Source organism: Gadus macrocephalus, chromosome 8 (genome assembly GCF_031168955.1).
Source record: "Gadus macrocephalus chromosome 8, ASM3116895v1".
NCBI classification, from domain to species: domain Eukaryota; kingdom Metazoa; phylum Chordata; class Actinopteri; order Gadiformes; family Gadidae; genus Gadus; species Gadus macrocephalus.
The window spans coordinates 5653631-5670025 of NC_082389.1; the positions used below are offsets into that span (position 1 = coordinate 5653631).

At 43.5% G+C, this 16395-nt stretch overlaps 2 protein-coding genes across 4 annotated transcripts; both read left to right on the top strand.

The window, feature by feature from the left end:
* Positions 1 to 238: 238 nt before the first annotated feature.
* tmem275a (transmembrane protein 275a) lies at positions 239 to 2701 on the top strand. Its single transcript, XM_060058336.1, has one exon. The coding sequence runs from the start codon at positions 239 to 241 to the stop codon at positions 857 to 859; it is 621 nt and encodes a 206-aa protein (XP_059914319.1). The 3' UTR covers positions 860 to 2701.
* Positions 2702 to 8408: 5707 nt separating this feature from the next.
* LOC132462669 (zinc finger protein 3 homolog) lies at positions 8409 to 13756 on the top strand. 3 transcript variants are annotated; one of them, XM_060058334.1, is made up of 5 exons: positions 8413 to 9075; positions 10194 to 10310; positions 10422 to 10658; positions 11758 to 12007; positions 12038 to 13756. In XM_060058334.1, the coding sequence occupies exons 1-5, from the start codon at positions 8746 to 8748 to the stop codon at positions 13075 to 13077; spliced, it is 1974 nt and encodes a 657-aa protein (XP_059914317.1). In that variant the 5' UTR covers positions 8413 to 8745; the 3' UTR covers positions 13078 to 13756. The 3 variants fall into 3 exon arrangements, with proteins under 3 accessions (XP_059914316.1, XP_059914318.1, XP_059914317.1); XM_060058333.1 differs by having other exon boundaries at positions 8409 to 9075; positions 11758 to 13756; XM_060058335.1 differs by having other exon boundaries at positions 8409 to 9055; positions 11758 to 13756.
* The last annotated feature ends 2639 nt before the right edge of the window (positions 13757 to 16395 follow it).

Here is a 16395-nt window from a genome sequence, read left to right on the forward strand (position 1 = left end):
GACACAGAGAGGACAGCACTAGAGACCAGAGAGGACAGCACTAGAGACACAGAGAGGACAACACTAGAGAGGACACCACTAGAGACCAGAGAGGACAACACTAGAGACCTAGGGGGATAACAGTAGAGAGACAACACTAGAGACTAGAGAGAACAACACTAGAGACCCAGAGAGAACAACACCCAGAGACCCAGGAAGGGCATCCCAAGGAGGTGGCTGTTGGGCGTGGAGCACCACCATGGTGATCACCCCGGTCCCCAAGAAGGGCTCGACCCCGACGGAGGCCAGGAGGCGGCGGACGTCCCGCCCCCAAGGCCTGCCCTCTCCGGCGCTGTGCTGCGCCTGCGGCCTGTGCATCATGCTGGCGGGCATGAACATCACCCTGGTGGGGGCCTTCGCCTTCAGCACCCTGCTGCCGTCCGGGAACCCGCCCATCATCATCGGCCCCATCCTGCTGCTGGTGGCCTTCTCCTTCTTCGGGGCGTGCTGCGTGTGCAGCCGCCTGCCCCCCGCCCAGGGCTCGCTGCGGGCCAAGGTGGGCGGGGGCCGGGGGGCCGGGCTGATGGGGGCCGGCGGGCTGGCCGGCGGCGCCACCTTCGAGATCGAGACAAGCGAGCACACGCTGCAGGACACCACGGCGGTGCAGCTCAGCCCCACCTCCTCGCCGGGCTCCTCCCCCCGCGCCTCCAGCCCCGCGGAGGGGGAGGGCCCGGCCGACTGTAAGGTGTTCACCACCGAGGCGGACGGAGGGGGGGTGTCGTCCGACGCCGTCGCCGCCGCCTTCTACTCGGCGGCGGCGTCGTCGTCGTCGGGGGGGGGGGAGGTGAGGCTCAACCTGCCGCGGGAGGAGGCGTCGTAGAGGACGGACGCGGGCCGCCTCAAGGGGGAGGAGCCGGGGGAGGCTTGGAAATCAACGGGTCGCTGGTGGAGGGACGGTCTCTGTAGGACAACACAGGTGTTAACAGCATCAGCGTTCTTACTTATGGGATTTGTATTTATTTATTCTTCCTTTATGTCACAGTGTAGCACTAGCGTCAAGCTATCTCAATGAAACATCCGAGTGTTTTGATCTCTCTTGGTGTTGTTTTCTTTGAGCACTGTCCCCACATGTCTAAGTAAGCCCTTCCAGCAGCATGCAATTGCAGAACGTGTCTTAAACCATGCCATGCATTTCCCATCAATTGGCAAAAGAAACAAAACAAAGTCCCCAAGGGGAGTTCCAGGAGAACTGCTAGACGTATGGCCTCGGACTACCCCGTTAAGTCACATCGCCACTGATTGGTTCAAAGATTAGCTGCCAAGCCGCCGGTGATGAAGACCTGAGCTGAAAGGCGTAGTGGTGACATTTAGCTTTTTAGATTTAGGAGGGAAGGGAGGGCGGGGGTGGGAGTCGCAGACAGTGAAAATAACAGAATAGGGTCACTGGGATCTCAAAGCAATATTATCCAACCAGACGTGAGCATCGACAGAGAAGCTCGGAGCTGAAACCGATGACATTTAAAAGTTATTCTTTTTATGAACTCATGCCATGTGTCGTTCGATGGGGTACATTCGATGTGTGTCCGAATTCCTACATATAAAATAGATTGTGAAGCACGTTGTGGTGTGTGTAGGCTTACTATGTTTTTGTTGTCACTGTGTCCAGGTTGGTCATTGTGGATTCCACTGTATTTTCACTCATGAAAGGCACACATTTGAATGTCACATAACTAACTATATGTGCCACTTTTTGGAATATATATATTTGATGAAGACATTGTAGCAGTTGGTGCCACAGCCCATGTGTTATTCTGACCGACAGAGAAACAGATTCCCCATCTATAGCTCACTGTGTGTTCTACCATTGCCAATCTATGAAGTACATCCCTTTGTCACGTGTGCATGGTGTGTATCTCGCTAATGCCCCCGGTGTAGTCGGGAAAAAACAATGTTAAAGCCTTGGGACACTGGGAAATGGGCACAGCCATCCACCCATCCGTCCATCCATCAATACATATCGTGAGGAAGCAGAGCTTGATTTGAGGGGCTGAGGGGGAGTGACAAGCAGGAGCTAAGTCCAAGACTATACAGCATGTGCGTGCCAAGCCATGACATCCAATGTAGCGATAGGAAGCCAGATTCTGTGACTGATGGCATATGCAGTATCTGGACGCCTTTCTCTCGGATGTTTCCTTATCAGCTCATAAGCCTGATTGGCTAAGAAAATAGACATCCTATGCCTGATTTGCCTGTGAAATGAAAATTGCCTTAGAACTGAGAGATCAGGATATCGAGGGCTATATTACCGGGTGTAATGACATTTTCACTCTCTGGCTCTGGTGTTTTCAGTCTTGCTGGGATAATGGCAGATATCGGAAGATTAATATAATGATGGAGAAACAATGCGAAAAGCATGCATTTTTTAAGCTCAGTAATTGGACCATTAGCTTTTGCCCAGCACCAGTGTCCTACTTCTCCAGTGTAGGAGTGGGAAATATACAATGAAACTGTGCAATTTATGACTTTGTATGTCGTCCTGCTATGCTTAATGATTTACTGTGTATTTTGTGTATATTGTATATTTTATTACGTACATCAAAGTGTCTGAAGAAACGACTGAAAGTTTCCATATTTTTGTGCAAATTTCAATTTGAAAAAAAATAAGAAAATATTTCAAACAGTGTTAACCTTTTAAAAGATCAATAAAGCCTCTTACAGATCAGCTGATCATTTGTGTCTGCATGCATACATAAACACATGCTATTTTTCCATCACAAACATGGAATGTAATGTTAGGTTCATAATACTGGGCCGGATATTAAAAAGTGCCTCCATGAGCACTAAACACAAAACAATAAGAAAAATAAAGACTGATCTGTAATGGACCAAACAGTTAGACACAGGGCCACAGGTAAAAAAATAAAATGCATATTTTCCTCAAGAGGTAGTAAAACCCGGGTTTCCCCGCAGAAAATGTGTTAGTTAAGGTGGTGTGGGTTGCAGTTTGACCGGGGGTGGGGGGGGGGGGGGGTTTCATTCGTTTACAAGTGGACCATTAATACTTATTTTCATGCATGCTGTCAGAATGTTAGCCTGCAGCCTGATCTATACACAGAGAGTGAATGAACTTTAGATCATTTTTATTATTTTTTAGATTAATATTATTTCCTTTCCTTTTTCCTCGTTTCACCTCTGACTTTTAGTTATTTCTCTTTGATCACCTCCAACCTTTCCTTCCTCACTCCACCTCTTACGTTTCATTCTTCCTCAGTTTCCAACTCTTACCTCCCTTTCTGATACTACTCTCCCTCTCCACCTCTCCTTACTCGCAGTTACAAATGCATTAACTCAGATTCTGGACATTAACCAGCCTATGTCCTTCACATTGGTGTTAATATCCAAGTGCAAGTGGTTATAAACAGGATAAGGAATGAGGAAAGATATGAATACCTAATTTAGAACCCTATGGGCAAGAGGATATGTAATAGTAGTATACATATTTACACTATCGTTGAGGTATGTGCAGAATGGACACTGCTATTGGGGAGACTCCAGGTATCCTCAACAGTTGACATTGAGAGATCCAATGAGGAGCTATCACTCTCCTGCAACATAGTATTCACATGTCAACAGAATCTCTTACAAAATTCTTGAGATGCAGATGACATGATCAGCTGCCAATATTTATGTGGCTCCGTTGAAAGAGCTGTCATGTGTTGTCGCTAACAAGCACTTTTACTTATTAATGTTAGATGCCTCAAACATGCAGCAATATATTTGTTTAGTTAGTCTTAATTCTGCAAAAAAGAATTGCATTCTTTGTGTGTCACTATACATACTATGTTTTATTACAATGCTTTTATACTTATGCACAAACTAAACAGAGTATGCGTAGGTACGCGTACCACAGTTTGAGAAATGCATGCACACATCATTAGCAGGTGAGCCTGTTGCATCAGCTGTGCATCATTTCAAACTGAGCTTTCCAAAACAGTGATCTGTACTGTTGCAGAAGGCTGCATGCCTTATAGTGTTGTGACATTTTAAGTAGAAACTGTGCCGTTGCACTGTTCAGTCCAAGGGTGTACAGGAATAAAAGGTGGGATTCACTGCTTGCCAGTCAATGACTTCAAAAATCACTACACTGATTAAATGACGGCGGCCAGATCAAAGACCATGCTCAAAGAGAACGCAATCCCGTCCGTCTTTCCATGGACCTTTAACAGTCCGAGGGATTCATCCAGGGAGACATCACTGCCACAGAACAAGCGCCCGGTGGAGATAAGCTAGCCTAGCTAACTAATGTAAAACTCAAACACGTTATCAAGTACAATCATGCTTTAAAAGTAGACATTCGTTGCTGGATTCGGCCCGAAAAATGTAAAAGGTACGAAAACTTGATACTTTATTACTAGGCGCTGTAAGGGTACTACAAAATGGTAAATACGGTAGGTTCTGTTAAAGGAGCAGTGGAAACGGGAATCTGTATTGAAAGTGGGTCATATATGTAGACGAATAGTAACAAAAATTCTAATTTGGTGCCTTCTTGACCCAGAAAAGGCACACAGTGGCTGTTTCCCAAAGTAAGCATACTCAAAGGCCGCCCTTTTAAGGATGCTACATAATAAAATGCCGACAAGCACTGTTCCAATGTTGAGAACACTCAGAAACTCGCGCCCTTTTCACGTCCTTTATTTTTGAGAATTTCGAGATTTTTCAAGGATGCATAGATGGATCCTCAACGAGCCAAAATGCCCACAATCCTTTGTGTTCACACGCTGCGCTGGGTATTTACAAATTAGGTCTGCAAAGCAATACACATTGCTTTACATAAGTGAAGTTTTTGAACGTTTTTCAGAAATATTTTGTGCCGTATTGCTTTTTATAGATTAGTCAGGTAATTGCAAAAAAATTACCTGTATGATTTTTTTCAAACGTTTTTGCAACGTAATGATAGGCTATATTTTGCATGGATTGATTTGTTTTAATATGTAGTTAGCTGGTGTTTAAACAAACTACTATTACAATATTTACCACTGGAGCAGTATTAAAGATCGGAAGCAGAAGCGCTTCCACACTAGCAAGTCGTTCCAAACTCTGAACGCAAAACGCTAGGCAGCACTCTAGCCAGCACTCTAGCCTCATCTCGCGACTAGCAAGGAAGTGTTCTAGCCATGGACCTATTAAAGAATGGACAGCGGATTCCAAAATGGCGCCCATTCATTCCTATGAAAACTGCTCAATGGCGCAGGGGAACATCAAGGAGAGATTTGGTTCCGCATCATGGGCGCCTATACACACCCTAGTCCGTGACGTACCGGATGCAGAAATATTCGCGTTTTCTAGCATTGTTAGCATTGTAGCATCCCTAACGAGCACACTCGCATTGCTTACCGAAGGAAGTTTAAGTTACTAACCCCCCCGATGATTCTCTATCTTTAAATTACACTCCTCCTGCCATCTGGGCAACAATTATTATTTAACAATAATAAAAAATATATGTGATTTATCTTATTATTTTGGATTAGTTTGTCCATTTTTGACTTTATAAAGAAGAACACCTTGTATTTAAATTTTCATTTTTGATTTTAAAACAAAAATCTTAATTATAACTCGTTTTTTAATATATTTGTCTGTTTCTCTGTTTCTGAAAACGAGAATCAAATGACCACATATATACACAGACCCATCAGATCTGAACGACCTCAATTATGACCATCTTTTTATTTCAATATTCAGAACAAATCAGGCCTACTAGATTAAAGATGTCTAGTATAACTGATAACCCTAACCATTTAACACTATAATCAAGAGGACATACAGGCAGTTCAAATAAAAGGAGATAGAACATTATTGATCTGGGAACTTCATAAATATGCAAGATTGCTCCATATAACATAACACCAACAACGTAGTAAACGTAAGTAGGCCTAGAAAATATGAAGGTATTATTGTAGCATAAGTCTTTAGCACCTGTAACTGCATATTTTGAATGCGTACACTAAAGTCACAGTAAATTTGAAATCGTATATATTTATTTTGCATGTGTACTCTAAAGTCACAAATGTGTAACAGTACATTTGAAGTCGTAAATATTTTATCTACCCTTGTAAACACAAAATAGGGTCTACGAGTACGCAAGTCTGTGTTACAGGTGCACAAATAATCATTTTGCTACAATCATTGCAGCGTAGTTGGTGCAAAACACATTTGCACACCGGTGCTTCATAATCTGAGAACATGCCCAAAATGTGTGCATTCGTAAACCCAAATTTTGAACTAATGCATCAGAAGTTGCTCATCTGTGCAAAATTTCCTCACAAATAAAATGATATAGAACGCTATGTTGATTCAGCATTTTAAAGGTTGGGTATGGGATTTGCGAAACGCCAGCAGATTTTGAAAATACACAACTCGAATGGTCCTACCCCTTCTCCTTCAACGCTGACTCTGACTCCACCCATTTCGAGTACATGGACGCGCAATCATGCACGAGCGCGAACACAGATGCGCGAGAGCGAGCCAGGCTAGCTAGGTTGGAGTTTAGGGTTGCCTTCTAGTGCTAGGTCGAAATGTGGATTAGCTAGTTAGCTAGCTCCAGTAGCTACCACAGGATAATAACAAACAGAAGCTTGCTCTGGATCACGAGCTTTGAGTAGTGCACGAAGGGGTCACGCGCGAGGAGCGGGGGAGGGGGAGTGCAGTACGACCGTTTGATTGACGTACTTACTGTCCAATGCCACTCGGTGGTTCTGGAAATCATTGGCTGGAGTTTTTCGAGCCCTGCCCGTTCCACAGATGATTCACTTGTTTCATTTTCATGTCAGTACTACTAACTCAGTGGCTGTAAGTGGGTTATGATAAGGATTTCAAGTAATTTTGCAAAAATGGCCAAAAAAGAGAATTCCATACCCCACCTTTAATGAGCGAGCACAAGTCCATCGTTACAACTGCTCGAATCTGCTCCTGCAAGTCTCAGCTGTGGGTTTTTTTGCAGTTAGTTTTGCAACACGTCTAGGTGGTACATGTGTAGCAAAAGTGATTTGTATCCGTATGAGGCATCCGTGGGCGGGACAAAATTGCAGCAGTGTCGTTTGAAAAATGCACCCCCTGCCGGCGACTTTCATTGGTTAGTGCTGCAATTTTGTCTTGCAGGACGCAGGCAGACCCTACTCAGACGGAGGCGTAACTTGTAGTGGGCGTAACTTGTAGTAGGAGGCGTAACTTGTACTAGGAGGCGTAACTTGTACTTTTCTAAATCGCGGTCCACGCGAGATCTTCCCTTTTCGCGGTAAAAAAAAAAGCCTTGTAAATCACGGTTAACACAAGATCTTCCTTGAGGTCGGATCTTCAGATATTTATGTCGGTAAGTAAAAAGAAGTGGATTAACAAGTATGATTTTTTTTTGTTTTTACAAGCTTAATGAACTCTAGAACTAGGACAGACTACTTGTGGTTGTGATACTGTTTAACATTCTTTACGAAATGTTCGAACGCTTAGGCCTACTGTTTTAACGTTGGAAGAAACCCCAGCTTTCGCCACCTTGGTGAAGTTAGTTCGCACTGAACAGTCACAAAATACTCTATACTGTACAGGCTAGTAGATGTTGCTTGCTTCTTTCTGCCCCGAGTTTGCACAGTGTAATAGTGATGACGTACCTGAGAAATCCATGTATTGAAGACTGGCAAATATATATAAAATGAGGGCTTGTAATGTGAACGCTGTAATATGAAGGCTTTCTCATAACTGTCCTCATGTCAGTGACATTGTTCTTGTCTTGTTTCTATCAGAATATTTATTTTAATTCATTGTTTTCTATCTCATGCAGGACCTTGAAAAGTATATATAAAATGAGGGCTTGTAATGTGAACGCTATAATATGAAGGCTTTCTCATAACTATCCTCATGTTAGTGACATTGTTCTTGTCTTGTTTCTATCAGAATATTTATTTTAATTAATTGTTCTCTATCTCATGCAGGACCTTGAAAACATGCAGCATGCGATCAATAACAATATGTATTCAATAAAATTATTTGAATTATTAATCTGCTGTCTTTAATTCTTTGAATTGCAGTCTTTTTGTTAAAGGTATAAAGGGATTAAGTAGGCTAAACTTAAGCAGGTTCCCCACGTTAAACGGCTATGCATTACATGTCATTGTAAAATTGTAATAGGCTACTTTTCTTAAATACATATGACTCAGGGATGTCAGTTTCAAGTAAGGCTATGATTAAGCTAATCAAGAGCATATCAAGATTAAGCTAATGAAGAGCATATTTTTAAATGAGCGGGTCGGGTGCATTTTTTTTACATAAGGCCTAATATTTGAGGTCCGAGTTGTGGTTTTACGCCTCCGACTACAAGTTACGCCTCCTACTACAAATTACGCCTCCTCCGACTACAAGTTACGCCTCCTACTACAAGTTACGCCTCCGTCTTGCACGACGCAGACAGATACTATTGCTCCGTCTTGCAGGACGCAGACAGACCCTACTCGCAATACCAGGCTTGGCCGCTGGGCACTGGTGGATTGCGGAAGTATGCACTTTTCCCGGGGGCCTGGGGAACATCATGTTCCTGGGGGGTTGGTTCTAGCAAGGTTGCAGCCTTCACTTTTGGAAACAGCCCGAGAGACCTTTAGGCGCTTGTGGATTAAACACAACAACTCCCACAATGCACCGCTCCGCCGGCCAATCCCACTGATCTAGGTGTCCGCGTATCAGAGACATCGCTCTTCCATCTACCTCATTTGTATTTCTTTCAAAATGGTGAACTATTGCATGGTGCCGAGATGTACAAACAAGACAAGGAAAGGACGAGCAGTAAGTTTTCACAACCTACCTAGAGATTCGGAGCGATGCAAACAGTGGCTCCGGATGATCAATCACCCGAAAATTGGAGAAGACATAGAAGCTATTAAACAACAGAAGGTTTGCAGTATCCATTTCAAGCCGGAAGACTTCGAATTCAATGCCCTAGGAATGAAGAGAGCCGCTCTTTTGAATACCGCCATTCCATCGATATTTACCTTTCCAGATCAAGATGAACAGCCTGGGACGTCTGGAACTAGCGGCGGTAAACGCATTTGCCTGAAGGTAAGACTAACTCGACTCTATTAATGATAACGCACAAGGGTGCAGTCGTCTGCAGTTAAGCAGCACATCTCATGAGTTGTATATAAGTTGGCTGTTTACAAAGTAAATCTCCAGTCTTTCGCATTTGTTTTGTCGCATGTTGTTCTAATGGTGTATTCCTGAATCCTCGGACGCCAGCCTTCCGAGTTGAACGTTTGCACGTCACTTCCATTCATAGCGTTCCCGTTCGTCTTTGTGATTGTGGCATGATATTGGCTAGTCGTTGTTTATCGTTAACTACATTAGCCTCTTTAGCAAACCAGCCCGAAAACAAACAACACAACTTTACATTGTATTGCACGCACAGCAAGACCTTGCAATGTATAAATTGGTGACCGGAATAAAGTAGCAATGTAATCAAGTGTGTAAGAGCATTTAAAATACATTAAAATCACCTACGTGGTACAAATACAAAAAAATTAAAATCTTCATGGGCGCAGCCATTTTGTTGAGAGCGTCATCACCGCTCTCACGGACCTAGGATGTTACGTCACGCCCACCCCACCCTTCAAGGCAGAGATACGAACGCAGTAAGGTGCATTAATACGAGTGATTGAAATTGCCATTTAAACCACCAAAGCGGTACAAGCACAATGAAAACAGTTCATACTTCAAGTCACACAGGGCGCAGCCATCTTGAATTCTGTCTCGGAATTTTGCGCGGCCGTTCAACCGAGTCCGCCATCCGAGGAAAAGGGGCGTGTTCATGCGTGTCGCTAGGCAACGTCCTCGGACCTCCGAGACGGATGGATAATAAAACGCACAATAAGATTTTCAAAAGATGAAAACATAAAGGGGGCGTGCCTTCGAGAAATGCCGCAAGAAAGATGGGAGATCTTCGACTTTCGACTCTGAATTCTGGCGTTCGAGGTTTCAGGAACACACGATAATGTGTCTGCGTCGCTAAAACTACTCGTCAGCAGTGAAGAAGCAAAGTTAGCAATATAACGTTAGATATACACTTACAATGCTATGTTCTATATACTTTGCTGTTATTGATGTAAATCCACCTTGTTTCACTTGTGCTAGTTTGATGATATTCGAATGTTTTTAATGTTATTGAGCATATGTCATTTCAGACTAGAAGGACGTCTGCTGCTGCTTTATTGTCGTCATCGGAAGACGATGTGGAACTTCAGTCAGCACCAATGTTGTCAACACCAGGCATGAATCTTCCCGCTGTCCAAGCACAGTTTGTAAGTTTGTACAGCATATTGTCTCTAATAGAATTCTAAAACTTCTGTATGTGAAATATATGTAAAATTAGTGGAATTTAACATTGAAAATAAGCCTCGTTTGTTTTATAGTCACCATGCCCAAGTGCCCCTGGCCTCAATACCAGTGCAAGCATCCTTGAAGTTGGTGAAACCGTCAAAAGCCCCAAATTGTCGTCATCAGAAGATAAAGGTGTTTGCCAGATGTGCGGGCAACCGACCTCTTCAGAGATCATCTTTGATTCTGGGAGGAGGACGGTGAAATGGATGTGTCTTGGGGGACATTCTGGAACTTGTGCAACTTCACCTGACCTAACAGAAGAACCAGAGGTAAATCTCCTTTCAGCTGCAGCTGTTCTGTTCAGGGGCGGCACATACACAGAACTCTCAGACTGGTTTCAAACCATTCAGAAGCCGTACTTGCACCATGCTATTGAGAACGTGCATATGGAGAAAAGAACAGAACTCTTGGCAAGAGTTTATTAGGAACAGGAAGATGGGAAGAGGTCATACTTAGGATGAGAGTCGCTATATTGCAGCTTGTAAAAGTAGCCACTTACATCTGTATCGAGCATCAGATCTTTGAAATCTCCATCTTCCATATCAGATTCCAAGAAGTCTAATGGCAGTTGTTAGTTTCTGCAGGTTTCAAGTGAAGTCCCACCCACTGGCACTGATCTTTAATAGGTCTGTAGCGTCAGTTGGTCCCACCCCCTATAGACGGGTTTGTAAATGAGGAAACTCTTACACTTCCTGCTTTAAATGACACAATAACCGTAATTTTGCATCATCTAAAGCAGGAAGTGTTAGAGGTAGATGCGGATAAGATCTCTCCTGTCTCAGGGGGAAATGAGGGAATGATGCACGACCAATCCCAAATATCACTGGGTTTCTAACGATACAATGCTTAATGCAAATGGATGAAGTTCCTTTTAATAGCTAAGGGCTTTCGAGCCGTGTGGGGGATTGCGGCTCATCTAAACATGTGTGGCCACCAGGGGCGTTGCTACACATACATAAATCTCTTCTGGGCCCCCCTATATTAACCCCCCTTCCTTATAAACACTATTAAAGCCAGATTATGTTACACTTTTAATTATAATGTATGTATTGTCTTGTATATCGTTTTCTATATATTTGTATGCGTCTTTAAAGAATTAAATTCCATTTACCAACTGGAGTACCCTCGTGCACCACCATTGGTATACTTGGCGCAAGTTGAAAAAACACTGATCTAAAGCCTGTTGAGGCCCATTGGCGCTTACACTTTAGGAGCATCCGCTCTGTTGTTAAATAAGTTTTCTGTCTTTGTTGTTTTTTTTTCCAGTTTTTGTAATATCATTAATATTACAAAAACGGTGATATTTTTTTATATCATTAATTTACGTGTATGCTTGGCATTGATCGATCACTACCATTTCTCTTGCAGACTGCACCATGTGTGGAGAGCTGCCCTGAGCTAACCTTTGACCTATCAGAGTTTAACTTTGATGAGGAAAACAATGGTTCAAATGAAGAAGGAGAGGAAGCTGAAGTAGAGAACAACTCTCCAAGTGAAGAAGAAGAGGAAGAAGAAGATGAAGAGGAGAAGGATGACTGCGATTCAGACTGGCAAAGCCACGATTCGGATCGATTGAGTGAAGACTCGGGTGAAAGCGGCTCGGGTGAAAGCGGCTCGGGTGAAAGCGGCTCGGGTGAAAGCGGCTCAGATTCGGAATCTGAATTGCCTAAAAACAAAAAGACCCGTGAACTTTGTCCAGAATGCGGTGCCTTTTTCTATACCAGCAAGGCGCATACATGCGAGTATAAAATCAAACCGTTTTCCTGCAACGATTGTGGCAAGAGATGCGTGGACGCAAACTCCCTCAAACTCCATAGCGCGATCCACAAGGAAAGCTATAAGCACCTCTGCAAGTTCTGTTTGGCCCCCTTTAAAACAAAACTTGACAAACATGCCCATGAGGAAGCCCACGCCCCCTGTTATAAACCATACAAATGCCCTGACTGTTCCGAGGCGTTTACCAAAATCCTTGCCCGCAACCAACACTTGAAAGGACACCGGGGCCCCAAAAGATATACATGTCCCCATTGTCCGATGGAGTTCCGCAATGAGAACCACATGGAACGACACATCGTGGTGCACACTGGTATGAGGCAGCACGTGTGTGAGTTCTGCAGTCGCTCCTTCAACCAGCCGGGCCACCTTAAATCCCACCTGCGTGTGCACACCGGGGAGAAGCCCTTCCAGTGCCAGCACTGTGACAAGAGCTTCAATCACAACGTGAGCCTGAAGAGTCACGTTGTGAGGTACCATAAAGAGGGAGCTTCCGATCCCAGTGGACCCGCGCCGCGGAGCAATAGGACGCTGCGGGAAACCTTGGGTCGACCCAAAGGAAGGCCCAAAAGAAACGCAGCTACAAGCGCTGTTCCCGTCGTGCAAGGGGAGGCCCCGGACCCAACCACCACCACCACCACCGCCGCAGCCGAGGCGTCGGGGAAGGGCTGGTTCAGGAGAGACTCTTCCGAGGACATTGACGGTGATAGTGATTGGAGTGACGGGGATCCATCCCCTGAACTGACAGAAGAGGACAAGAGGGAGGGGAGCAAGGAAGTGAGTAAGAGCAAACGGAAAGCCAGCCAGAGATCCAAGACCGATTATATTGTAGAGAAGGATTCTGAGAGCGACGCCGACAGTGACCATGAGGAGGAGGCTAAGAAGAGGAAATGTGTCAAAAGTCAGGAAACATAGGAGGACGTCGTAGAGGAAGGCCTTGGAATGAACGTCCAAATCAACACTAAGATCCATTTAATTGTTTAAATGTCACATATCTAACATCCAAACTGATTTTACCAGAGCTGAATGGATATAATAAAGTAGGTATTGGGGTACATTTTGAAAATGGTGTATTAATAATTTTTTCCAATTGGGTTTATTAACTGGGCCCATCATGTAAAATATTCAGTCTATCATACAAGTTGCCATTTATGTTTTAGTTTTAATGGATACCATCCTGTTATGTTTTACCATTTCCGTAATCAGACATGCATGACACTAAAATGTATATAAAGAACCATATCATACCTATTATATAATACATCAAATAGCTCTAAACTAACTTTGAAGTTTCTGCCACCATGTCCAGCTGACGCAAGCAATCAAGACCATTGGTGACCTGCTGAATGTCATTTAGGATAAAGTATACTAAATTAAGTCTGGTGACTGGTGTCAATTGAAAGATCTAACCGGACTAGGAATTTCTATTCTTGTTTATCGTTATTTCAATCCATAACAATACGTGGGAAATTATATTGTTACTTTTCATCGTCTCATCATTGGTAGTTTGAAATGAATTATGTTCAGAATTGGATTTTGTTGCTATGCAAATATCAAGAGCTCTTCATTTGAAATAAATTGTTGATAATACTGACCCGAATTGTGGTCGTCTTTGACCTCTGTGGAAACCGTACTGGTTTACATTCGATAACTATATACTAAATATGCTACTATTCCTTGTTTTGTCCTTTTAATAATAATAATAATACATAGGTTTTATATAGCGCTTTTCTCGGTACCCAAAGACGCTTTACAAAAAACACAAAACAAAAAGGATACAAATGAACAGTACAGTACATACATGCATACATACATACAAATACTCCAAAAACAACAATACAGAGAAAGATAGGACAGTGAGAAAGAGAGAGGGTGGACATTTTTTGTCAGGTGTTGTAAGTGATGTTGAAGAGATGTGTTTTGAGATGACTTTTGAAAGACTGTCACTGCAGTGAATCAGAGTTACGGATGGCCAGGGGGATGGAGTTCCAGAGGGTAGGGGCGGCGATGGCAAAGGCTCTGTCCCCTATGGTGCGGTATTTGGTCCTGGTGATGGGGATGAGGGTGTTGGCAACAGTGGAGCGTGTTCGGCTTTGTAGGTGGTGAGGAGGATCTTGAAATGTATGCGTTGTTTTACTGGAAGCCAATGAAGTTGACGTAGGACGGGCGTGATGTGTTCAAATGCAACCAAATGCCAATGCACGCAATAGGCCTACATAGTTTTATATGAGAAAAATATATAGTCTGAAGGTATTAATTTAGGTACTTTGGTATTGAAATGTCAATTTGTGTCCAAACATGACGAGCCTACCTATTTCAGATTTGTTGAATCTTTTGTTGTTCAGATAATGGCCAATACGCATGATGTATGCGAATGGTAGGCTACTGTTTGGACAGTAGGCTAGGCAGCCTAAAACCCTCTTGAACGTACCCCATGACCAATGGGTGGATTTTTATAATAAGTAGGCCTACTCAAGTCTTAGAATTAGGTTCGACCAAGGGACAACTCTACCTATTTTCTCTATCCAAATGATAAAAAACAACATTACATCGAAAGGTTAATCTCTCAGAATGACGGACAACCTCAGAGAACCATTTCCAGACTAGCTGTCAGCTGATCTAGGAGCAGTAGGCTCCTAATTATTATTTCACTTCTTTGTAAATAAATTGCAGTGAAATGACATTGCATGGTACTTCTCAAAGTAATTGAGCTTTAAATACGGTATTTGTCGTAACGCATCCATTACTGCCATAATCCACTAGGTGTCCCCCTTGCCCTACCAATAAAAAGAGTTCCCCGGTTTTTTAAATATTCGACGAGTCTTAAACCCCTTCCTTTCTTTCATTCCTTCCCTAATTATCTCGACCTAAAGCACATCGTGTTCTACTGCTACTAGAGAATCCGGCCTCATATAGTCCACCTAGCTCGTCATTCCCTCCAATATACAGGCCACATCAAAGAAATAGACGGTGTGATCTCTCCACATATGTTTTATCTGTGTTCCATAAATGTAATTTTAGGTATGTCTATGTGTCATGATTTAAAACAGCGTTAGGGTCTGTATTTCCAAACACCATATCCACCTTCTTTTCAGGTCTGTGTTACAGAGTACACTATTCGGTATAGCTTTCTCCTGTTAGTTGCTTTGTATACTGCAACTACACTGTACATGAGATCGATATTTAGCTTTACAATGGGAGGAGGAAGTTCACCACAATCACTAATAATTTACACCAAGTGGTACTTGAACTATTGCAGTGTATAGAATAGGATGGTACTCTGTGACAATGTGATGGGTTCCAGCAAATGTGTGGGTGGTCAGGGGGAAAAGGGAAATAAACTGATTCGCAAAGATAGCACCAAGGTCAAGGAAACGTCAGTGAATCTGAAGGGGAAGGAGCAATAACATTTTATAGTGAATAAATGATAAAGTATGCAGTGCAGAAAGCAAGGGGCAGCGGTGGTTAGATTAATGATTGTGCATAGTTGGTGAGTTAGCAAATTCCTCATGAATCCCTGAATCCCTGTTCATGGTTTAATGATGTCTTGATTAACAGTCTGAGGGCTCTGCGAACACGTGCAGGTGTATCTGGGATTCTGGGGCCCCAGCTGGGTGAAGCCAACCAGGGACCCTGGCCAAGACGAGATAATGGGATTTTCTACAGCTCACTTGTACTAGAACAGTTAACAATGACAGGAGGAAACACAAGAGGAGCCCTGAACTCTCTCACTCTCACAGATACACACACACACACACACACACACACACACACACACACACACACACACACACACACACACACACACACACACACACACACACACACACACACACACACACACACACACACACACAACTACCTCTCTCTCTATATCACATTCTCCCTCAAGCACACACAAACAGACACACACACACACACTTTGTCTCTCTACACACTTCCACTGTCCTCTCTCTCACGCTCGCTATCACTCACACACGCATACACACACACCTTCTCTCCGACTCTCTCTCTCACACACACACACACACTCACCTCTCTCTATCTCACTTTCTATCTTACTCACACGCACTCCACCTCTCTCTCTTTCACTCTCACTCTTAATCTCACACGCATGCCCTGCTATGTCGCTCCACGGGATGCCAGGTCAGAAATAAAGAGTCAGACGTCTGTTGCCAATGATTGACTGTCCGGTGGCACGGGGTTACCAGGTTCACAAGTTTATGCTCCTTT